This window comes from Corylus avellana, chromosome 4, assembly GCF_965113065.1.
Source record: "Corylus avellana chromosome 4, dhCorAvel1.hap1.2, whole genome shotgun sequence".
Taxonomy (NCBI): domain Eukaryota; kingdom Viridiplantae; phylum Streptophyta; class Magnoliopsida; order Fagales; family Betulaceae; genus Corylus; species Corylus avellana.
This window is the reverse complement of record NC_142493.1, coordinates 14,108,659-14,130,069: the sequence shown is the minus strand read 5'-3', so window position 1 is coordinate 14,130,069 and position 21,411 is coordinate 14,108,659. Positions and strand designations below refer to the sequence as shown.

Below are 21,411 nucleotides of genomic sequence, written 5' to 3'. Positions count from 1 at the left end.
GGTTGCCTAGAGTATTATCAGATCACTTTCTAGTGATATTGGAGTGTGGAACTGGAAGAAGGGGTCGTATACCCTTCAGGTTTGAAAACATGTGGTTACAAGCGGAGGGGTTCGTGGAGCAGGTCAAGAGTTGGTGGAACTCCTATTCTTTCGAAGGTAACACCAGTTATGTGTTGGCTCGTAAGTTGAAAGCTTTGAAAGGGGATCTCAAAAAATGGAATGTGGAGGTTTTTGGAGACATAGTAAAACGTAAAAAGGAGTTGGAGGAGGTATTGGGTGGGCTGGATAGCATAATAGAAAGTAGAGATTTAACGGAGGAGGAGACACTTCGGCAAGATGAGTGTTCCCAAAACTTAGAGAAGACACTCTTTCACAAAGAAATGAGTTGGAGGCAGAAATTTAGAGCATTGTGGCTAAAAGAGGGTGATCGGAATACGAAGTTCTTTCATAGGTTGGCAAACTCGCATAAGAGAAATAACACGGTTACGGCAATGATGGTGGGTGGGAATAGGACTGAGGATCCGGCAGCTATACAGGATCATATTGTGCAGTTTTATAAAGTTCTGTATTTTGAGCAGTGTCAAGAGAGACCAACCACATTCTTAGATCCTTTGATGGAAAATCTTAATTCCATAGAGGAAGGGGAGAGATTATGGATGGAGAGAGATATTGAGGAAGAAGAGGTTTGGGCGGTGGTGAGGAAATTGAAGGGTGATAAAGCATCTGGACCGGATGGCTTTACTATGGCATTCTATCAGAAATGTTGGGAGGTGCTTAAGGAGGACTTGATGGCGGTCTTCAAGGAATTTCATGATAGTGGTCAATTTGAGAAGAGCATTAATGCTACTTTTGTTGCACTTATTCCAAAGAAAGCTGGGGCAGTGGACATTAAGGATTTTCGACCTATTAGTCTAGTAAGCAAGGTGTATAAAATAATCTCGAAGGTTTTGGTTAGTCGGTTGAATTCAGTAATGGGGAAGCTTGTATCACATACCCAAAATGCATTTATACCAGGCAGGCAAATTTTAGATTTGGTGTTAATGGTGAATGAATGTGTGGATAGCTGGATTCGAGCTGGGGAACCAGGTCTTATTTGCAGGTTGAATTTGGAGAAGGCTTATGAACATGTCAATTGGGACTTTTTATTATACATGTTAGAGAGATGCGGTTTAGGGGAGAGGTTGGATTCATCATTGTGTCTGTACTGTACAATTTTCCATGCTCATTAATGAAACACTAGCAAATTTTTTTTAATAGTTCTCGGAGAGTGAGACAAGGGGATCCTTTGTCCCCTTTATTATTTGTGTTGGTGATGGAGGCATTTAGTAGGATGATGAAGGCAATGGCGGAGAGAGAGCTTAAGGCTGGTTTCTCGGTGGGTTCGCGGCTTGATGAGGTAATGGAAGTGTCGCACTTATTACTTGCAGATGATACTATTATTTTTTGCGAGCCAAAGGTTGAACAACTTTGGAACTTGAGATGTTTGTTGTTGTGTTTTGAAGTGGTTTCGGGGCTGAAAATAAATTTATCGAAGTCTGTGATTGCTCTTATAGGTGAGGTGGAAGATGTAGAAGGATTGGCAAGTATCCTTGAGTGTGGAGTGGACTCGATGCCGTTTATATATTTGGGGCTACCTTTGGGGGCTCATAATAAGGACCCCTCTATATGGAATAAGGTCATAGAGAAGATGGAGATGAAGTTGGCAGGGTGGAAGCGTATGTATTTATCCAAGGGTGGGAGACTAACGTTGATCAAGAGTACGCTATCTAGCATACCCACATACTACTTATTACTGTTTCAAATTCCAGCGACTGTGGCGAAGCGGATCAAAAAAATATAAAGAAATTTTCTGTGGGGAGGTGAAGGTGACGAGTTCAAGTTCCACTTGGTAAATTGGTCCAAAATTTGCATGCCTACGGAGGCGGGGGGATTAGGGGTAAAGAATTTGATTCAATTTAATCGAGCTTTATTGGGTAAATGGTTGTGGAGATTTGCAAATGTAAGAGATGCGTGGTGGAGGAAATTAGTGGAGAATAAATATGAGGTGATGAGGGGTGATTGGTGTTTCAAGGAGGTAGGAGGGTTGTATGGGGTGGGAATGTGGAAAAGTATCCGAAGGGGGTGGGATGAGTTTAAGCAACATGTGTTTTGAGGTAAGAACCGGGTCTCGTGTTTTGTTTGGCAGGATGTGTAGTGTGGGGAGGTATCACTGCAGAATTTGTTTCCCACCTTGTTCAATATAGCATGTGTAAAGGAGGCATGGGTGGAGGAGAATATGGAGATGGTAAATGGTGCTATTTATTGGAATGTAAGGTTTATTCGGCCTGCGCATGATTGGGAACTGGAGGAGGTTTCGAGATTTTTCGAAATGTTGTATTCCCAACAGGTAAGGCATGATGGGGTAGATAAAATCAGTTGGATTCCCTCGAAGAGGAAATTTTTGAGGTAAAGTCATTCTACAAGGTGAAGATTTAATCCAGCTCTGGTGGATGGCCCGTGGAAGCTTATTTGGAAGAGTAAAGCTCCTCCGTGTGTGGCTTTCTTCGTATGGACGGCGGTTATAGGAAAAATTTTAACATTAGACAACCTACGAAAGAAAAATATCATTGTGACGGAGTAGTATTGTATGTGCAAGAAGAGTGGCGAATCTATTGATCACCTTTTAGTGCATTGTGAAGCTGTTGTAGAAGTATGGAATATGATTCTTCTGCTATTTGGTATAACGTGAGTGATGCCGGGGAGTTTGAAGGAATGCCTGGGAAGTTGGAGAGGGCAAAGGGGAAGCGGACAGTCATGCAACTTTGGAGGATGGCCCCTTTATGAGTAATGTGGTCCTTATGGAGAGAAAGGAATGCGCGGAGTTTTGAGGATTGTGAAATGGGAATTATAGAATTGAAGAAAAGGGTGCCCCAAACACTTTCTCATGGAGGGTCTTGGGATATTCTTTGCAAGCTTCAATGCTTGCAGAATTTATAGATCTTTGTGTGTCTTTTTCAGTTTAAAGCTTATGTAGTGGACTCTTTTGTATACTCTCTGTGTACATGAGTTGCACCCCTTGCGCTTTTTAATACATTGACTCTACTTATCAAAAAAAAAAAAAAAAAAACATTACACCAAAACATAAAAATGATTGCTTTGGCACAATCTGTTCACAGCTTTAATAAAAATACTACAGCATGTCTTCCAAAGCACTTGTTCACAAAATCTCTGCATTACTATATTGCAGTCTCAACAAGATCGTATGAATAAAAGGTGAAAAAGGTCTTACAGCATCTCCTCAAGTTGTTGACGATATTGTGGATTTTGTAGCATCCCTATTAAAAAAAAAAAAAAAAAAACCTTAATAGTTTAGTGCTGTGTAAAATAACAAGCCAAGACTGAAATTTGCATGAAATAACTAGACTCAATACCTCATGATCTGGAGAAACAAAATTAATTCTAGCTTTATAGACTAATGATGTGTAGCTCCAATGACATAATAGTAATTATTCACTTGCAATTAAAAAGGAATGGAAATGTACAAAACGAGACCATATATATATATATATATATATATATATATATATATATATATAAGTAAAGAGAAATTTATAAAAAGTGTAAGGCGCCCCTAAATACACATACAGTATACAACAGGAAACACTCAAGTAAAGCAAGCACAAGAAAGACCCAACACCCAAACCAAACAAAACCCACCCAAAAACAGGACCAGATATTTCAGGCAATAAGAATGATACTGATGCACAAACCCTTAATGAAGGAAGACACATCACATCCACCAGACAAAACACATCACATCCACCAGACAAAAATGCTAAAAAAATAAAATAAAATAAAGTTCTAATCAATTGTTTCCACAACTGACATCTAAGGTTCTAAAAAATGGAAATATTGTTATGTGTGTTCCATTCAATTATATAAGGTTTTTCCAGACTAGAACGATGATCAACCATTCTCAAAAAGGGACAAAAAAAAAAAAAAAAAAAAAAGGAAGTAAAAGAGTGACATTATTCTATTTTTTATTTCTTTTAGAGATGGATGGGGTATAGAGACTGTTTACAGTGCTCCAAACATTTGCGCTGGTAAATATTGAATTAACTTACATTTTAAGGTGTCAGGATTCCTGAACTCCTCCGGTAAATGGCTGCAAAGAAATATGAAGAGAATTCACTTTCACAAAATCCGAAACCAATAATAATGATATATGCTAGAACAGGCATAGCAGAAGACACAATGTTACTAATTTCTAGATAATTTACTTAAGTATGCACAAACAATTATAACTTCTGTGGAGCAATGCTTAGTAATAACAAGTGTGACAAGAATGAAAGAAGATCAACGACATACTTATATGCAAGCAGAAACAATTAGATGAAAAAGACAAAAAATAGAATAAATGAAACTTATCCCAGATAGAAGACAGAACACCAAGTATCAATCATTGCAACATTAGAACAGCCACCTTGGCATAATAATAGCATGTAAAGCATCTGACTGTTGTACACTGTCACAGATCCTAGCATCTCAAATTACTGGAGAGTTCCTAAGGCCAAGTATTTGTAATTTATGACCCTGACAGCATGCATTTCCAATGCCACCCAGACAACTGCTACAAAATCCAAGTCCATGAAATCTACAAACATGAAACACTTACGAATGCTGTCACAGATCCTAACATCTCAAATTACTGGAGAGTTCCTAAGGCCAACTATTTGTAATTTATGACCCTGACAGCATGTATTTCCAATGCCACCCAGACAACTGCTACAAAACCCAAGTCAATGAAATCTACAAACATGATAACACTTATGAAATGCTCGGGTATACAAAAAATGTAAGAAATCAAAGGAACTTGGACCTCTTGCATGAGTTGATCCAGAAGTAGATTAATTAGAAAAACTATGGTAAATCATTGATTCATCTACTGTCTAAATATATGTATAATTACAAGTTTACTAGATCAAAATTTATGATGTTCAAAAATCTATATATATATTTTTTTTTGATAAGTAAAAAGATGTATTAAAGAGCGCAGAGGGGCGCAACCCTAGTACACAGGGAGTATACAAGAGAGCGACTAAGAGGAAGAAAAAGAAGAAGAAAACATAAAAAGAAAGTCAGGGAAGCTAATCACTATAGGCGCTAGCTAGCCAGTAGTCCAAGTGAAAAGAGTGTACAAGAAAAAGTGTACAAGGCCCTCTATATTCCTAGATGAGTCCTCGAAACATCTAGCATTTCTCTCACTCCAGATGCACCACATGAGGCAAAGAGGAACTATCTTCCACACAACAGCACTGCGAGACTTGCCACCCACCCACCAAGAAGCATACAACTCCCTAACACAACCAGGCATCACCCAACACAAACCAAACTAAGAGAACACGGCATTCCACAAGATACGCGCAACCCCACAATGAAGAAAGAGATGATCAACTGACTCCCCATCCGATTCACACATGCAACAACGATTTACCACTACAATACCTCTCTTCCAAACATTATCCAATGTTAAAGTCTTCCCAAGCACGGCCGTCCAAGCAAAGAAAGCCACTCTTGAAGGAACCTTAGTGCGCCAAATACTTTTCCATGGGAAAGGGATGGGATTTGTAGAAGCAAGGATCTTGTAATAAGATCTTACCTCAAAAGTTCCTTTACGAGAAGAGATCCACCACATCCTATCCTCCCCTACTCCACTCCTCGAATGCGCATACAAGAGCGTGTAGAAAGAGGCCAAGACCTCCACTTCCCAATCATGAACCCTGCGAATGAAGGACACGTTCCACTGCACAGAGCCATTTAGACACTCCCTGTTATCCGCAATAGATGCATCCTTATTGGTGGCAATATTGAAGAGTCCAGGAAAAGCATCCTTGAGAGACATGTCACCACACCAGATGTCCTCCCAAAACCTGATGTTGGACCCAAGACCAGGGACAAATCTGAAGTGACCTCGAAGTGACCTCCACCCCCTGCATATATGATTCCATAGCCCCACCCCATGTGGACCACTAGGATCCCTAGAACGCCAACCGCCCCAAACCGCACCATGCTTAGCCATCAAGATCTTCCTCCACCAAGCCTCTTTCTCTTGAGCAAATCTCCACAACCATTTCCCCAACAAAGCTTGATTCATCACACGCAAATTTCGGATCCCTAAACCTCTCTCAGAGATCGGAGAACAAACCTTGTTCCAACTAACTAAATGGAACTTAAACTCATCATTAATCCCACCCCATAAGAAATCACGTTGAATCTTCTCCATACGCTTTGCCACGGATGCAGGGATAGGAAACAGCGACAAAAAATAAGTAAAGAAAGCTAGTTGATATATGATATATGTATAGGACGTACCCAATGTGTCCTATCCAAGTGTGGGGTAGTCATGTTGACGCACATTTGGTGAACAATGTGGCATACTTGAGATACAGGTAAGGAGTTATAGCATGTTGAAGTTTTGGTCCACCTATGGCGCAGCAATATTAAAAGTATATTACAGGGTGAATCTTCCATGAAATAAGGAAGTAACTTTTCCAGTTGAAGGTCTTTGGCCTTAATGTACAAGGTTCAGCATTCAGCGAGCCGGCCTATAATAGCCGACATCTTAGTCCTTTCAGTTTCCTTTTCAATGCTATGTTATAGTACCAAAGCTATGGAATACGTACAAAAAGACACATCAAAAGTACATACTTATTTACAGATGTACATCTATCTTTCTACAGACATGTATGACAAAACACTAAAATTTTTTAGAGCTCTCCTAGATTACATCTTCCAATTTTTAATTTTGTTAAAGGGGACCAACAAAATTTTGTCAGAGTTAGCATTTTATTAGGAGATTACCTTCATTATTGAGGTCTGGCACAACATTAAAGATAACCAATTTCCAATTTGTGTGGCATCAAATCAAAGATGAGACGGATTCCCAGGAACTCAAAACACCATTCAAAACAAAGCTAGTTGTTGTCCTTGGAGAAATCCTTTTTGTATTTCTGATTGAACTTGATTTGGGTCAGGTTTGTTAGATAGTTACTTGTGTATTTGTTGGCAGCTAGTTCAGCTGCTTGTGTTCTCTGTTACTGCTGACTTGCAGATCTTTTGTTCTTCTACTTTGGTTGAACGAAATTCTTAATTCTCCCCTTCTTTCCCAAAAAGAGAACGAAAGAAAGAAAAAATCTATGATGAAATACACGTGGAATTACATTTACAAGCAAAGGGAAAAGGAACGGTATATGAAATCAAGTTGCTTGCATAGTTTTAAATATAAAAACAAGAAGTATATTTGGTGATAAAAGTGAGGATGAGTTTTTATTTTTTATCTTTTCTTTTTCTTTTTCCTTTTTACGGGCACTCCTATGAGCAGATCTGGTAGAGTCAGAGTGGGACCTATAGTTCAGAGAACTCTAGCACTAGACTGTAAACCATGTCGTCAGTACGCTAATAATGGTAGCCTCTTCCCATTTTGGGCAGAAAACAGATCTATTAATCTTTGATTATTGGACCTACGATCATGTTCTTTAAAGCTGTGGATTGAGAAAAAGAAAATATCTGACATCAAATTGCTTTGCATATTGCACATATCGAAGACATGGATGTGATTATTGAAACTTCTAATATCTAATTAATGTTTAAACCTTAGCAACAAGAAGAAATGTTCAGGAAGAAATTTAGACACCACAACGCAAGATAGATCATTATAATAATTAGAAAAGCATAAAATGTTAAATAGACAAAGAAGCCATATTACGGATAAACCATCTTCTGCACTGTTGGATCTTCCATCATTTTCTCCAAAACTTCCACCGATATGACAGATTTTCCTATCCAAATATAAAATAAGAACATACTTAGAATATCTGATTAAATCTTAAGAAAAACAAAAACTGAGATTAATATGGCAAAAATAGTCTGCCATTAGAAGTCATACTCATGCAAATAGTTAAATCATATCCATTGTATGACAAAAGTGGGATCTGAGGAACAAAATTTTGTATGAAAAAAGAGACATGCATTCACAGCATGTAATAGGATACAGCAATGAACCTAGCAGACAAACATGTGCCCTTGCACATAATACATGCATTAAATCACCATCATATATGTATATGTTTTAAAAGTAACAGGAATACAAACAACATCTATTTGATATGAGCATGGTCTAATAACTATAAAGACAATCAACAAATTCAAGGACATATTTAATATCTAGTAGCAACAAAGGATACATCAACTTTCAGCGTAAAAGACTCCAAAATTTTCCTCCAAAGAATCTAAACAACTGCCTAGATGCATTTATATTCTTTACTACTTTAATATTTTTTGAATAGTATATGATGTCCTGATATAATGAACCTAGAGATGGCCTTGTCAATAGTTCTAATGTCAGGAAGAGGAGGAAAGGAGGAGCAAAGATGAGTTGTCTATGGAGTTGGAGAGATTGCTGTTGTGTAAGGAAGTTAGCTGGCGTCAGAAATCTCGGGCTCTATGGTTGTGGGAGGGGGATAAGAACACAATTTTTTCACAGGATGGCGAACTCAAATAGAAGGAACAATGCCATTGAGTCTTTAATTGTCAATGGCTCTCTGTCTTCAGAAGCCACAAATATCAAGGCGCATATTGTTCTGTTTTATACACACTTGTTCACTGAGAGTTGTAGTTGGAGGCCTATATCTAATGATTTATCCTTTCAATCTATTGGAAGTGAGGAGGGCTTGTGGTTAGAAAGGGATTTTGAAGAGAGTGAGGTGTTTGAGGTAGTTAAGGAGTTACAAGGAGACAAGCCACCGGGTCCTAATGGCTTTTCCTTGGGTTTTGTGCATACATGTTGGGGAGTGATTAAAGCAGATATAATGGCTGTTTTCAGAGAATTCCATAGCAAGGGGAGTTTTCAGAAAAGTCTGAATGCAACATTTATAGCGCTAATTCCTAAGAAAGTAGGGGCAGACAAGCTAAAGGACTTTCGACCTATAAATTTGGTGGGTGTTGCGTACAAATTGATTTTTAAAGTGTTAGCAAATCGATTGAAAACAGTGTTAGAGAAGATCATATCGAAGTCATAAAATGCGTACATTAAGGAGAGACAAATTTTGGATTCAGTTCTGATAGCTAATAAATGCATTAATAGCCGTCTCAGATCTGGGTAACCCAATTTGTTATGTAAGTTGGACCTAGAAAAGGCGTATGATCATGTGTATTGAGATTTTTTACTATTCATATTGCAACAAAGTGGGTTTGGGGAGAAATTGAGAGATTGGATAGCTTTTTGTATTTCTACAGTTCGAGATTCAGTTTTGATTAATGGAGGACCCTCAGATTTTTTAGTAGTACTCGAGGTTTAAGACAATGGGCTCTGCTATCTCCTTTCCTATTTGTTATTGTTATGGAGGCACTGAGTAGAATGATGGTGGCTACAGAACATAGTGGCCTTCTTGTTGGTTTTTCAGTGGGAACAAGAAATAATCCCGGATTCAGTGTCTCACATTTCTTGTTTGCTGATGATACATTGATATTTTGTGGGGCAAACGACGACCAACTCCGAAATTTGCAGTCTTTTTCTATGCTTTGAAGCTGTCTCGGGGTTAAAAAATAATTTGCTGAAGTCTGAGATTGTTCCAACTGGTGAGGTAAAGGATGTTGATGGGCTGGCGAGTATTTTTGGTTGCAAGGTGGCAGGATTACCTATGAAATATTTGGGTCTTCCTCTGGGGGCGCCATACAAGTCTACCACCATTTGGACAGGTATTGTTGAGACGATAGGAAGGAAATTGGCGGGTTGGAAGAGACTATATTTATCAAAGGGCGGGAGGATCACACTGATTAAAAGCACTTTGTTCAACCTTCCTACGTATTTTTTTGTCTCTATTCCCTATTCCTGTGAGTGTGGCGAACATATTGGAGAAGCTACAACGAGATTTCCTATGGGGTGGTCTCAATGAGGACCCTAAGTTCCACTTAGTGAAATGGTCTCAAATTTGCTCTCCCATGCAAGGAGGTGGTTTGGGAATTCGGAACCTGTGCAATTTCAATCTCGCTTTATTGGGAAAATGGTTATGGCGATATGCTACAGAAAGGGAAGCGTATTGGAAGTTGGTTGTTGAGGTCAAATATGGGTGCATGAATGGCGGTTGGTGTACGAAGGTGGTGGAAGGCCCTTATGGACTTCGCATGTGGAAACCTATTAGGAGAGGGTGAGGATTTTTCTTGAGATTTATTAGATTTGGAATAGGAGATGGTTCCCACATTAGGTCTTGGCATGATACTTGGTGTAGGGATCAGTCTTTGAAGGAAGTTTTTCCTGAATTATTTCGAATTGCGAGTAATAAGGAGGTATGGGTTAGGGATCATATGCAGCTGTCCAATGGTGTTATACAGTGGAATGTTCCTTTTTAAGAGCGGTCCAGAATTGGGAGGTAGAGGTGGTGATGACTTTTTTTGGAAAGTTATATGCCTTTCATAGTCGACTGGGGGGATGGACTGCATGTGGTGAACTCCTTCCAAATGAAAGATTTTTGAGGTGAGGTCTTTTTTTCGCATGCTTTCTTCTTCGGGGACAGATGTGGTAGCTTCCTCTTTCTCGTGGAGTAATGTATGGAAAGTTAAAGTTCTATTGATAGTAAGTTTCTTTGTGTGGACGGCAACTCTTGGAAAGATTCTGACTTCAGAGAACTTGCGTAAGGGAGGTATCATTGTGGTGGAAGTATGTGTAAGCAGAGTGACACATCTGTCAACCATCTTCTCCTTCACTGTGAAGTAGCATGAGCTTTATGGAGTGTGTTATTTACTCAATTGATGTCACATGGGTCATGTCTAGAAGGGTGGCAGATTTGTTAGCTTGTTGGCACGGTCAGAGAGGTAATAGTTAAGCAAAGGCAGCAAAGGAGGTGTGGCGAATAGCCCCACTATGTCTAATGTGGACTATTTAGAGAGAGCGGAATGCAAGATGTTTTGAAGATCAATAAAGGACGCTGGATGAGCTCAAAAAGCTGTTTATCTAGACTCTGTTTTATTGGGGAGACGCTTTTAATGTGTCTCAGTTTTACACTATGCCTCAATTTTTGTCTTTATGTTCCTCTTTTTGCCTTTAGTGAGGCCATTCTTTATATATATCCTGTGTACTAGGGTTGCATTGCTCTACGCTTTTCAATGAATTACTTATTTATCAAAAAAAAAAATAATGACAGATAGATAAGATAATACATAGACTAATTTGCTTCCAGACTTTTCTTAGCCTTCTGCAAGATTTGGTTTTTGTGCAGCCTAGCCACACTGTCTTGCATATATATTTTCAATAAAAATTTACCGCAAAGCACTTATACACAAAGCATACAACCAAAACTCTCCATTGTCTCATACATGAAAAACATGGACGCAGAAATCTTGAAGACGAAGAGGCAGAAACGGCTAGCAGAGCTCAAGCTTGATTTGGGATAGATAAAGTCATGTGGGTCCTCTTGGGGCATTGTAGAGTTAATTTCAGATCAAGTCTCAGTTTATGTTTTCTAAGTCAGTATGCAGCTGGTTCAGTTCTGTACATGTTAATTTTACCAATGAAAGAAAAGGCCAAGGTGGAGTCTCAAAATTCTAGTGCTTTGATCAAAAGAAAGGATTTTCGCTGGTTTCAAACAAGAGCCCATGCAGCCTACCAAAAAAATTAAAACTCAATAATTTTGCTTGAAACATCAACAATGTTAAGAAGGCAGCTGTTTTCACACAGTGGTATCAAAGCAGGTGGAAGAAGCTGAAGAAGAAAGTGAACAAGCGGAAGGAAGAAAATGAAAAGCCTGACTAACAAAGAACCGGTCACAGAACTAACAAATAACTGGTTACAGAATTAAACAAAGACAGAAATTAAGACTATTCCAATGGGTTTTGGGGATAACTACATGATTAGAAAAATAAAAAAAATCTTGAACAAGTGAGTAAAGGAGAGGTGGAAGAATAAAGGTAATAAACCATTGGATTTAAATATATGTTGTTTGTGCAGAAAGTTTTATTGAAAAGATGCATAATTGGTGAGACCCATTCAAAGAATCTTCTAGTTTGTGTTCTTAAGAAATTAGGACTTCAAAATCTAATAAGATGTAACAAAAATGGTGGAGGTGGGGAAAGTGGTAGAGTGGTTTGGTGGTGCTTGAGGTAATGTGGCAGAGGTGGTCAACACTAGTCAAATATATGATTTGCAAAAGTTCACGAACAAAATTGAATGTAAGAATAATTTTAAAATCGCAAAATCTGATAATCAGGATTGCCAAAATCCCTTCTTTTGTTAATGCATAAGGAAATAAACACTCATAAATGTCATGTTATATCATATGAAACCAATATAGAAAAACACTGGAAATTCACTTAAATTGTTTCAAGAGATACCAAAGCAGTGTAAAATTTGTACCATGAATTCAAACATTAATTTCGAAGATACATTAATGACTAATGTTGGAGGGTCTGAGTTGCAATAGGCTTTCATTTCCAACCAAGTTTTTCAATTAATATTGCTTCAAAGAACTTTGATGATTAAGATATTGATTTGAAATTATATTTATATTTTCAATGAAGTTAGCACTACACAACATAAAACTTGTGAGCAGATTGCCTATTAAACTCTAAATAAATTCCATTAATTCCTTGGTGAACGATTAGCTACTCCTGACACCAAATACTTCCATCTACAACAACCAACTACCCATCAAGACCACATAGGAATCTTGAACTAAGAAATAAATTCTAGAATTAAAGAACTCATCTAATGATATCAGTAAAACAAGTCCTGGTATAGATTTAAGATATTACACTTACTAGAAACAAAAGTTAACAGAAAAGCCAGTAATAAAACCGAGGGAGCAAACCATGTAATGAAGGACTGCAAATGGTCAATGCAATCTAGTAATAATAATAATAAAAGCAATTGACTACATACCCGAAGATTGGGACCCCTCAGAAGCAGTGGAGTTACGGGTAGATTGGAACAACTCAGAACCGGCAGGGTTAGTGGTAGCTTGAGACCATTCAGAACCACCTATGCGCTCAGAAGCAGCTCCATTTTGAGAAACCTTAAAAAATGCTCAAATAGTTAAACCTTAAGACATTAACTTAAACATCACAGCTCGTTCAAAAGCTCAACAACAAATACTTACCACCTGAGCATCCTTGAACGAACTTGTTCCACTGGCATCTTTTAAACTTTCATAAGGGCTCTTTTGCTCAGCTTCTTCCGGAGAAACATCTACGAAAGCTGTTAGTACAAGTTGGATTAGAGTTCTAATATGAAAGCTCCTTCCAGGATCTTTTTCTATTTAAAGTCGAACTCTTTTTAATTTTATTGGTAAGTGACAAAAATCTAGTTGAACTCAATTTCGGTAGAACTTAAGGTATGGAGAAGAACTTTGAAAATTTTACTACCCAAATTGTTTGATATTGCAGTAGACAAGGCAGCTTGAATCTGTTGAAAATTATTTGATATTTTGAGGTATATGCATCAAATTAATTGTATATTTATCTATTGAAAACTTTGATTTACTTGATGTGGTGCAAGTTACTGTGATGGAAAGAAATTTTACATAAGATCTTATTATCGGGCATTGGAAGGAGGTCTAGGGGTTGATTTTTCTAGGAGACCATTTGGTAGGAAAAGTTCTAGCAAAAATGGCATTCTTTTTTTGTTGACAGCAATTCAGAGCATCATTTTTATTCATTGCACTGCTCATAGGGAGTTATTTGTTCAGGACTTTTTAGGTTGTATCTAGGTCAGTGTTGGAGAAACTAGCTTAATAGACATCAGAGTAGTATCATTTGCAATAGCATAACAGTCCCAACACTTGGATTGAAAATGAGTCTTCGGGATCATTTTTCAACTCAATGAAGGCAATTGGAGGATTTCTTCTCTGCTTTTAGACATCTTGGATCTAATTTAAATCTTAGTTCTTTACATGCACACATAAGCACAAATACATAATAAGAGCTACAAGCCTAATTTTTCAACTGGATGAGGGCAAGTGGAAGAATTTATTCTCTGCTTTTAGATGTCTTATATCAAATTATAGATCTTCGATGTACATATTTTCAACCACTTCACTAGATGAAACTTAAAATCATCACCAATACCCCACAAAGAAAGTCCCTCAAAAGTTTTTCTAGCCGATTAGCCACTCCTACTGTAATTGGGAAAAGGGCCATGTAATACAATGGTAAATTAGAAACAGCACTTTTTATCAAAGTTAATCTGTCTCCCAATGATAAACAAAGGCCTTTTCAACCCGCCAACCTATGTTACATCTTCTCAATAATGCCATTCTAATTGGTAGAAGCCTTATAAGGAGCTCCGAACGGAAGACCCAAATACTTTATCGGCAACGAACCCACTCTACACCTAAGAATGCTAGCCAAACCCTCAACATCCCCCACCTCGCTCGCCTATGGGAACAATCTCGAATTTAGACAAGTTTATCTTCATCCCCGACACCGCTTCATAACATAAGAAAAAGGTATCTCAAGTTACGAAGTTCTTCACCATTTTTTTTTTGTAAGTAATATATATTATCAAACACGCAGAAGGGCGCAACCCAAGTACACAGGATGTATACAAAGTATCCCTTACTGACTAGAAAATGAATTACAAAGCTCTAAGAAATCAGAAAATGTAGACACATGCAAGACCAAGTCACTCTCCAAGAGAACATAGTATTTAACGCCAATTTCTTCAACTCAATAATGTCGCTCTCACAATCCTCAAAGCTGTGTACATTCCGTTCTCGCCATCGACATCACATCACACACAATGGAATCAGCCTCCACATGTGCAAAGCAAGCCGATTACCCAACCGTCCCCTCCAACTCCACAAGCAATCACTCACCTTTCGCGGCATAACCCAACTAACACCAAAGAGTTGAAGAAACGCATTCCATATCTCAGTTGCAACCTCACAATGCAGGAATAGATATAAAAGTATCCCAAATAACCCATATTGAATTGACAAACAAACACTACGCAATCCTCCAACGAGATATGCCAGAACATAACCTCATGCGGCCACGAACAATATCTAATGTCCATTCATTTCGAATGAGCCAATAAATGACTTAATAACAGAATGATAGCATGGGTAAGAAAACAGCAAGTAGAAGGGATAAATATTTCTAAGATTGTGAGACTATCACAAGAATCAAAGAAACCTTTTCAAATCAATAGATGCTATCTATGAATTTAAGGAAAAGTAATGAAGAAACTCAACTCTGAGTATTCTTATTGAGAAAACCAAATAATATTCATAAACTACTGATAAATTAGAGGCTATAAGCATGTATTTATAGCCCCAAGACTCATAAACCTAATAAAATATGACATAAATACCCACAAAACCCTAAACCTAATAAAATAACGCAATATTGACTCCAAAAACCCTAATCCTACTAAAACAAGGAAATAAAGATGGCTTGACCTAATTAAAACGCAGAAAATAACATAAAGGTCCTGCGTGCGCTTGATCGCAGGACGCAGGGAATCGATCGTAGACCGAGCGCTCGATCGCAGTCACAGCGTGTGCTCGATTGTAGTACCAGACGCCCGACTGTTATCCAACCTGCATCATTCTCCCCTGGTTGGAGAGAATTCATCCTCGAATTCGGCCGGTTCTTTCCACGGTCCTTCGGATGCCCAATCAACTCATTCCACTCGTCCTTCCTCAAGATCAAGACAAAATACCACCCCACAATAAGAGTGGCGCATCTCATCATCGAAATACCTTGATGGTTGTCGTGAAAGCCCCACACGCTACTTGGCAATATCTCAGATTTGCCATACTTTTCTCGTTCCTTCTCCCTTCCACGTGCCATGAAAATACTCAAGAACGGGTCAACCATTATTTCCCTTGTGAACATATAATTTTCCTCATCCGCATAAAACTCACCATAATCTTCGTTAGGTGAATTTAAAATATCTTCAACACCAAGGAAATCAACATAAGCAACCTCTTCATCATTAAAATTAGGCACTTCACCTGAAACGTTTTCATCAACCTCTTCATAGTCGTCAATGTCAACCGTGTATTCTTCCTCTTCCAATGGGTCATCTTCTTCGGGATAGAGACCGCCAAACATGGGAAAAAACCCATCTTTTTTGTGCTCCTCCGTAGGTCTTTCCTCTTCCCATGAGTCATCTTCTTCGGGCACCTCATCATAGGTTGGTGGAGAATTCCAATCCACGAATCCTTGCGAAGGATCTTCAACATCTTCATGTCTAAACTCTTCATCAACGAACTCCACAGAATATGGATTTGGTTGATGGATTTGAGGCTCGCGAATAATGGTCAAATTGGCCTGTCGCGGCATCTCCGTCTCAATCCATGCCTTCCGTCGTTGAGATTGCGTCCTACGAGCGACAACCACATTATGTTCATTCACAAAGCGTGGAGTTGTTTGATAGTGGCGAACTTTAGGGCCACCCATGTTGTTAACTCGGGTCGTGAAGGCCTCTATTTGTTTCCGCAGTATCTCCACATCATCCTTCATGCATTGCCAACGAATCGCCGATTGATTCATCATCTCTGCCGCCTCCCTAGGCACCCTCTTTTTTCCGGACTTTTCTATCGTTTCTTTTTGGGTGTCGAGCTTGACGCCTGCGTCCCGTGATATAACATGGGCTTGTGCCGTTGGAAATTGCTTCCGCATTTTGCGCCTCGCATAAGGATTGACAGGTTCACCCTCAACGATAAATTTGTCTCCAGCCCCCGCGTACCGCGGTCTTGGTTGACGACGACGAACGCTCGGACCATCCATGTCGGCCAAGTGATTAGTAGGGACCCCGTGTTGGTGCGCGCACGCCCCTTCTTCCGCACGATTAGACCACCAAACCTCTCCTCTATGTGCCGCTAACGAATCGCCGGTTGCTCCTTACGTGCTGCCACCGTGCACACGTGCACTTCGTTCATGTCTGCTAGACGGTTGCTCCTCCCCATTCATGGAAAGTAACTTGAGCTCTGATACCAACTGATGCAGCAATGGATAGTGATGAATAAGAAAACAAGAAGTAGAAGGAATAAATATTTCTAAGATTGTGAGACTATCACAAGAATCAAAGAAACCTTCTCAAATCAATAGATGCTATCTATGAATTTAAGGAAAAGTAATAAAGAAACTCAACTCTGAGTATTCTTATTGAGAAAACCAAATAATATTCATAAACTACTGATAAATTAGAGGCTATAAGCATGTATTTATAGCCCCAAGACTCACAAACCTAATAAAATATGACATAAATACCCCTAAAACCTTAAACCTAATAAATAACGCAATATTGACTCTCAAAACCCTAATCCTACTAAAACAATGAAATAAAGACAGTTTAACCTAATTAAAACGCAGAAAATAACATAAAGGTCCCGCGTGCGCTCAATTGCAGCACGCAGGCAATCGATCACAGACCGAGCGCTCAATTGCAGTCACACCATGCGCTCGATCGCAGTACCAAATGCCCGACTGTTATCCAACCTGCATCAAGTAAGGAGCTTTGACCAAAACAGATGGTGAAGAATGGGAAGAACCAAAGAATACTCATTGTTAAAGGGTGTACTACTTGGAGTAGCTAAGAAAAATATTATTGAGCCTGAAAAAGGAGAATGGAAAGATATGAATCGCTACATCCAAAAATGTGCTCTTAGAGAAGAAAAAACTACAGAAGAAAAAAGAAAAGGGTAGAAACCTATGCCAGTGGTGGTAGTTCAATGGTCTCAAGGGAATTCCCATGAGGTTGGGCATGCACTAGGGACTGGGTTCGACTCCCGCAATTAAAATAATAAAAAAAAATTTATCAAAAAAAAAAGAAACCTATGCCAGTGGCAAAGGGTATAATGACTAAGCTTTGGTAAAAATTTGAAGGAGTGGAATATTCTTTCTGAATTAAAAGCCGAACTATTAAAACACTACCTAAAGACTTCAATCAACAGGAGACTAACTCTAGAGGTAGCAAAAGTATATCTCAAAAGGTAAGTTCTACAATTTTATTATAAATCTCCGCTCTTTTATACTGAGCTGAGAATTTCTTAGTGCAAATCCAGGCAGTTTTTAGAAACTTTCTTATGTGCATCAATACAAAACAACAGGTGTATTTATTTCCTCCCCTAACGCCTAAAATAGCCACAGAATGATTCATGGCCTAGATAAGTTACTCATTTTCCACAAGAATAGATAACAGTCGTGAAATTTCTACCTTTGTTTACAACAATTTTTCAAACTTTGAATTTAGAACGGACATCAGTTATTTAAAAAGTAAGACTGCAATTCATCAATATTTGAAGTTCAATAAGTTCAAGCATCAAAATTAGATTTAGAAGATTTTTAATTTTAACCTAAAAATAAGACTTTTTAAATCAGTAAGAAACTCTATATTAGGGATGTAGAAGTCACTAAAAGTACGACAAATATAAGCAAAAAGGAAGAAGGTAATAAATAAGATATATATCTAAACTGGAGCAACATCTTCAAAGTCCTCACACATATTGCATTTGAACTATAACAGGCACATACGGCATGTTATGAAGATGCTAAGAAGTTAATTATTACCGAGTCTCTTCGATTCCTTTTTTACTTCTGATTCATCTTTCACAACAGTTGTAGGTGCTGCTTCCACATTTGTTGCAGGCACATCTACTGTAACAGCAGAATGAGAAGTGACTGGAGGAGGTGAGGTTGAAGGAGCTGGCATTGAAGGCATAGAAAATGGAAAAGGTGAACCCGAAGAAAAAGCTGTATCGTTGAACTGGTTATTTTGAGAATTCATCTGTCCCATCATTGTCTTGAAAGCTTGTTGCATTGCATACTTCTGAAAGATTAACAGTAAATTTTGTACAAATTAGAATACATGTGGAAAAAGTGCAAGGTTGAATTCTACTATTGCCATAAAGGATCCAAAGCTACGTCTTCTAGAAGAAGAGATGATACACAAATCTTACAACAAACTGATAAAGGCAAAACAAAATAAAATACCAAATATATATTTACTTTGACATAAAATAAATACCGGTGCATGCGTGCATGTATACATTTTGTGTGCATGGATTTGTTATGATTATGTCTTCAAATCAAATTGCAACTCTGAGATTGAAGTCCATAATCCAAGTTGTAATGGTGCTAGGGTTTGTGAGACTTCGTAATCCTCATATAGTTGAGTAAACATAATCTCCAATGGATGTATGAATAATGGACACATGCCACACCAACACCTAGAACCATCCCCCCCGGAAAAAAAGAAAGCCCGAACAACCACACCACACTAAGGGCTACTTGCATGTTTCATTTTAGTCTGTTAAAGTAAAGTACGTAACCCATGCGTAAGGGTGCTGCTGTCCAGATGCTAAAGGCCTAATACATAATTAAGGGAGTGGACACAACCCTAGTATACAAGAAGTATACACAGATTTTTTTTTTTTTTGATAAGTAATGATGATGATATAAAAGAGCGCAAAGGGGCGCAACCCATATACACGGGAAGTATAAACTGAGAGCGCCTAGGAGGGAGAGAAATGAAAAAGAAAATCAGAGAAACTAATCACTAAAGGAGCTAGCCAAGCGGCCGTCCAAGAGTAAAGAGTACAAAAGAAGAAATGAGTCAATTCCTCTATGGTCCTAGTGGAATTTTCAAAACATCTAGCATTTCGTTCATTCCAAATACACCACATAAGACACAGAGGGATCATCTTCCAAACAACCGCGCTTCGAGAGCGACCTCCCGACCACCAACTAGCAAAAAAGGCCCTCACCCGGCTAGGCATGACCCAAAGCAACCCGAACCGCTGAAAAATCATGTGCCAAAGAGCACTTGCAAGCTCACAGTGGAGAAGAAGATGATCGGCTGACTCTCCGGTCTTCTTGCACATACAACACCACTCCACAACCACTATGTTCCTCCTACGAAGCATATCATGAGTCAAAATTTTGCCTAAGGCTGCTGTCCACCCAAAAAAAGCCACCCGCTGAGGCGCCTTAGTACCCCATATGCTCTTCCAAGGAAACTCCTCTTGGTTAGAAATGGTCAAGGTCTTATAGAACGATTTCACCTCAAACTTGCCCTTCTTGGACGGCGCCCAGCAAATACGGTCTACGTTGCCTAGGGAAACCTTGCAAGAATACAACCGATCAAAAAAAGGAGAAACCAAATCCATCTCCCAATCTTGTACCGATCGTATGAAAATGACATTCCACTCAACAACCCCATTCCTTCCAAAAAAGTTATCCTTCACCCAAGCTTCTTTGTTTCTGGCGATACTGTATAAGGATGGAAAATCTTGCTTTAAAGAATTGTCCCCACACCAAATATCATGCCAAAAACGGACTTTTGAGCCCTCCCCCACCTCAAACCGAATACTTTTGGCAAAGAAATTCCATCCTCTCCGAATATGCTTCCAAAGCCCCACACCATGAGAGCCCGAAACCTCCTTCGTGCACCACCCACCTTCTTGGTCTTCATACTTAGCTTTGATCAACTTACACCAAAGCGCCTCGTTCTCATTTGCATATCTCCAAAGCCATTTCCCCAAGAGAGCTTGGTTAAACTGATGCATCTTCCGAATACCAAGCCCACCATAACGAATAGGGGTACAAACTTGGTCCCAACTTACTAGATGCATCTTGGGCTCATCCCCCATTCCTCCCCACAAGAAATCTCTCTGGACTTTCTCAATCCTTTTGGCTACACTAGCAGGAATCGGAAATAGAGATAAAAAGTAAGTCGGGAGATTAGCCAAAGTGCTCTTGATGAGGGTTAAACGACCTCCTTTAGAGAGGTACATTCTCTTCCAACCTGCCATCTGACGCTCCATCTTTTCGATCACTTCATTCCACATAACCGTGTGGAATGAAGTATACACAGATAACCCCTAAAGTGTAGGAAATGAAGAACAAAATACCCAAAACTCAAAACAATTAGAAATATGCAAATTATTTCATGCTAGTCTTCCAAGTATAAAAGGATTGGAACATCATCTTCTTCATCTCTAACATCACAATCTCATGATCTTCAAGGCTCCTTTCATTCCTCTGTCTCCAAATACCTCACATTTAAACACAAAGTAGTCAACTTTCATATTTTCAAAACAGTACGGTGTTCCAATTGTCCCCTCCAACTCTTCAACAACTTGCTCACCCTACGAGGCATGACCCATACAACACCAAACAACTGGAAAAGTGCACTCCACAGTTCTATTTCCACCTCACAATGAAGAAGAAGGTGATCAATAGACTCTCAATTTTTCTTGCATATACAACACTAATTCACAACCATAACATTCCTCCTAAGTAAATTATCCAAAATTAAGATTTTTTCTCAAGCCGCTGTTCACACAAAGAACACCATTCTCAAGGGAGCCTTAACTTTCTAAATACTCTTCCATGGAAAATGGAAGCTTACCGGAGTAGACCACACCAGATAGT

The 21,411-nt window shown here is 38.8% G+C and overlaps 1 protein-coding gene across 2 annotated transcripts in view; it reads right to left on the bottom strand.

Moving 5' to 3' along the window:
* TIC40 (hydroxyproline-rich glycoprotein family protein) overlaps positions 1-21,411 on the bottom strand; it is a 61,245-nt gene that overhangs the window by 21,111 nt on the left and 18,723 nt on the right. For both annotated transcript variants that reach the window (XM_088515728.1, XM_088515729.1), the window contains exons 5-10: positions 18,547-18,805; positions 13,128-13,225; positions 12,911-13,043; positions 7,745-7,817; positions 4,104-4,144; positions 3,269-3,314 (exon numbers count right to left, since the gene is read on the bottom strand). In XM_088515728.1, the coding sequence (XP_088371854.1) occupies positions 3,269-3,314; positions 4,104-4,144; positions 7,745-7,817; positions 12,911-13,043; positions 13,128-13,225; positions 18,547-18,805 (650 nt within the window). The remainder of the gene's footprint in view (positions 1-3,268; positions 3,315-4,103; positions 4,145-7,744; positions 7,818-12,910; positions 13,044-13,127; positions 13,226-18,546; positions 18,806-21,411) is intronic.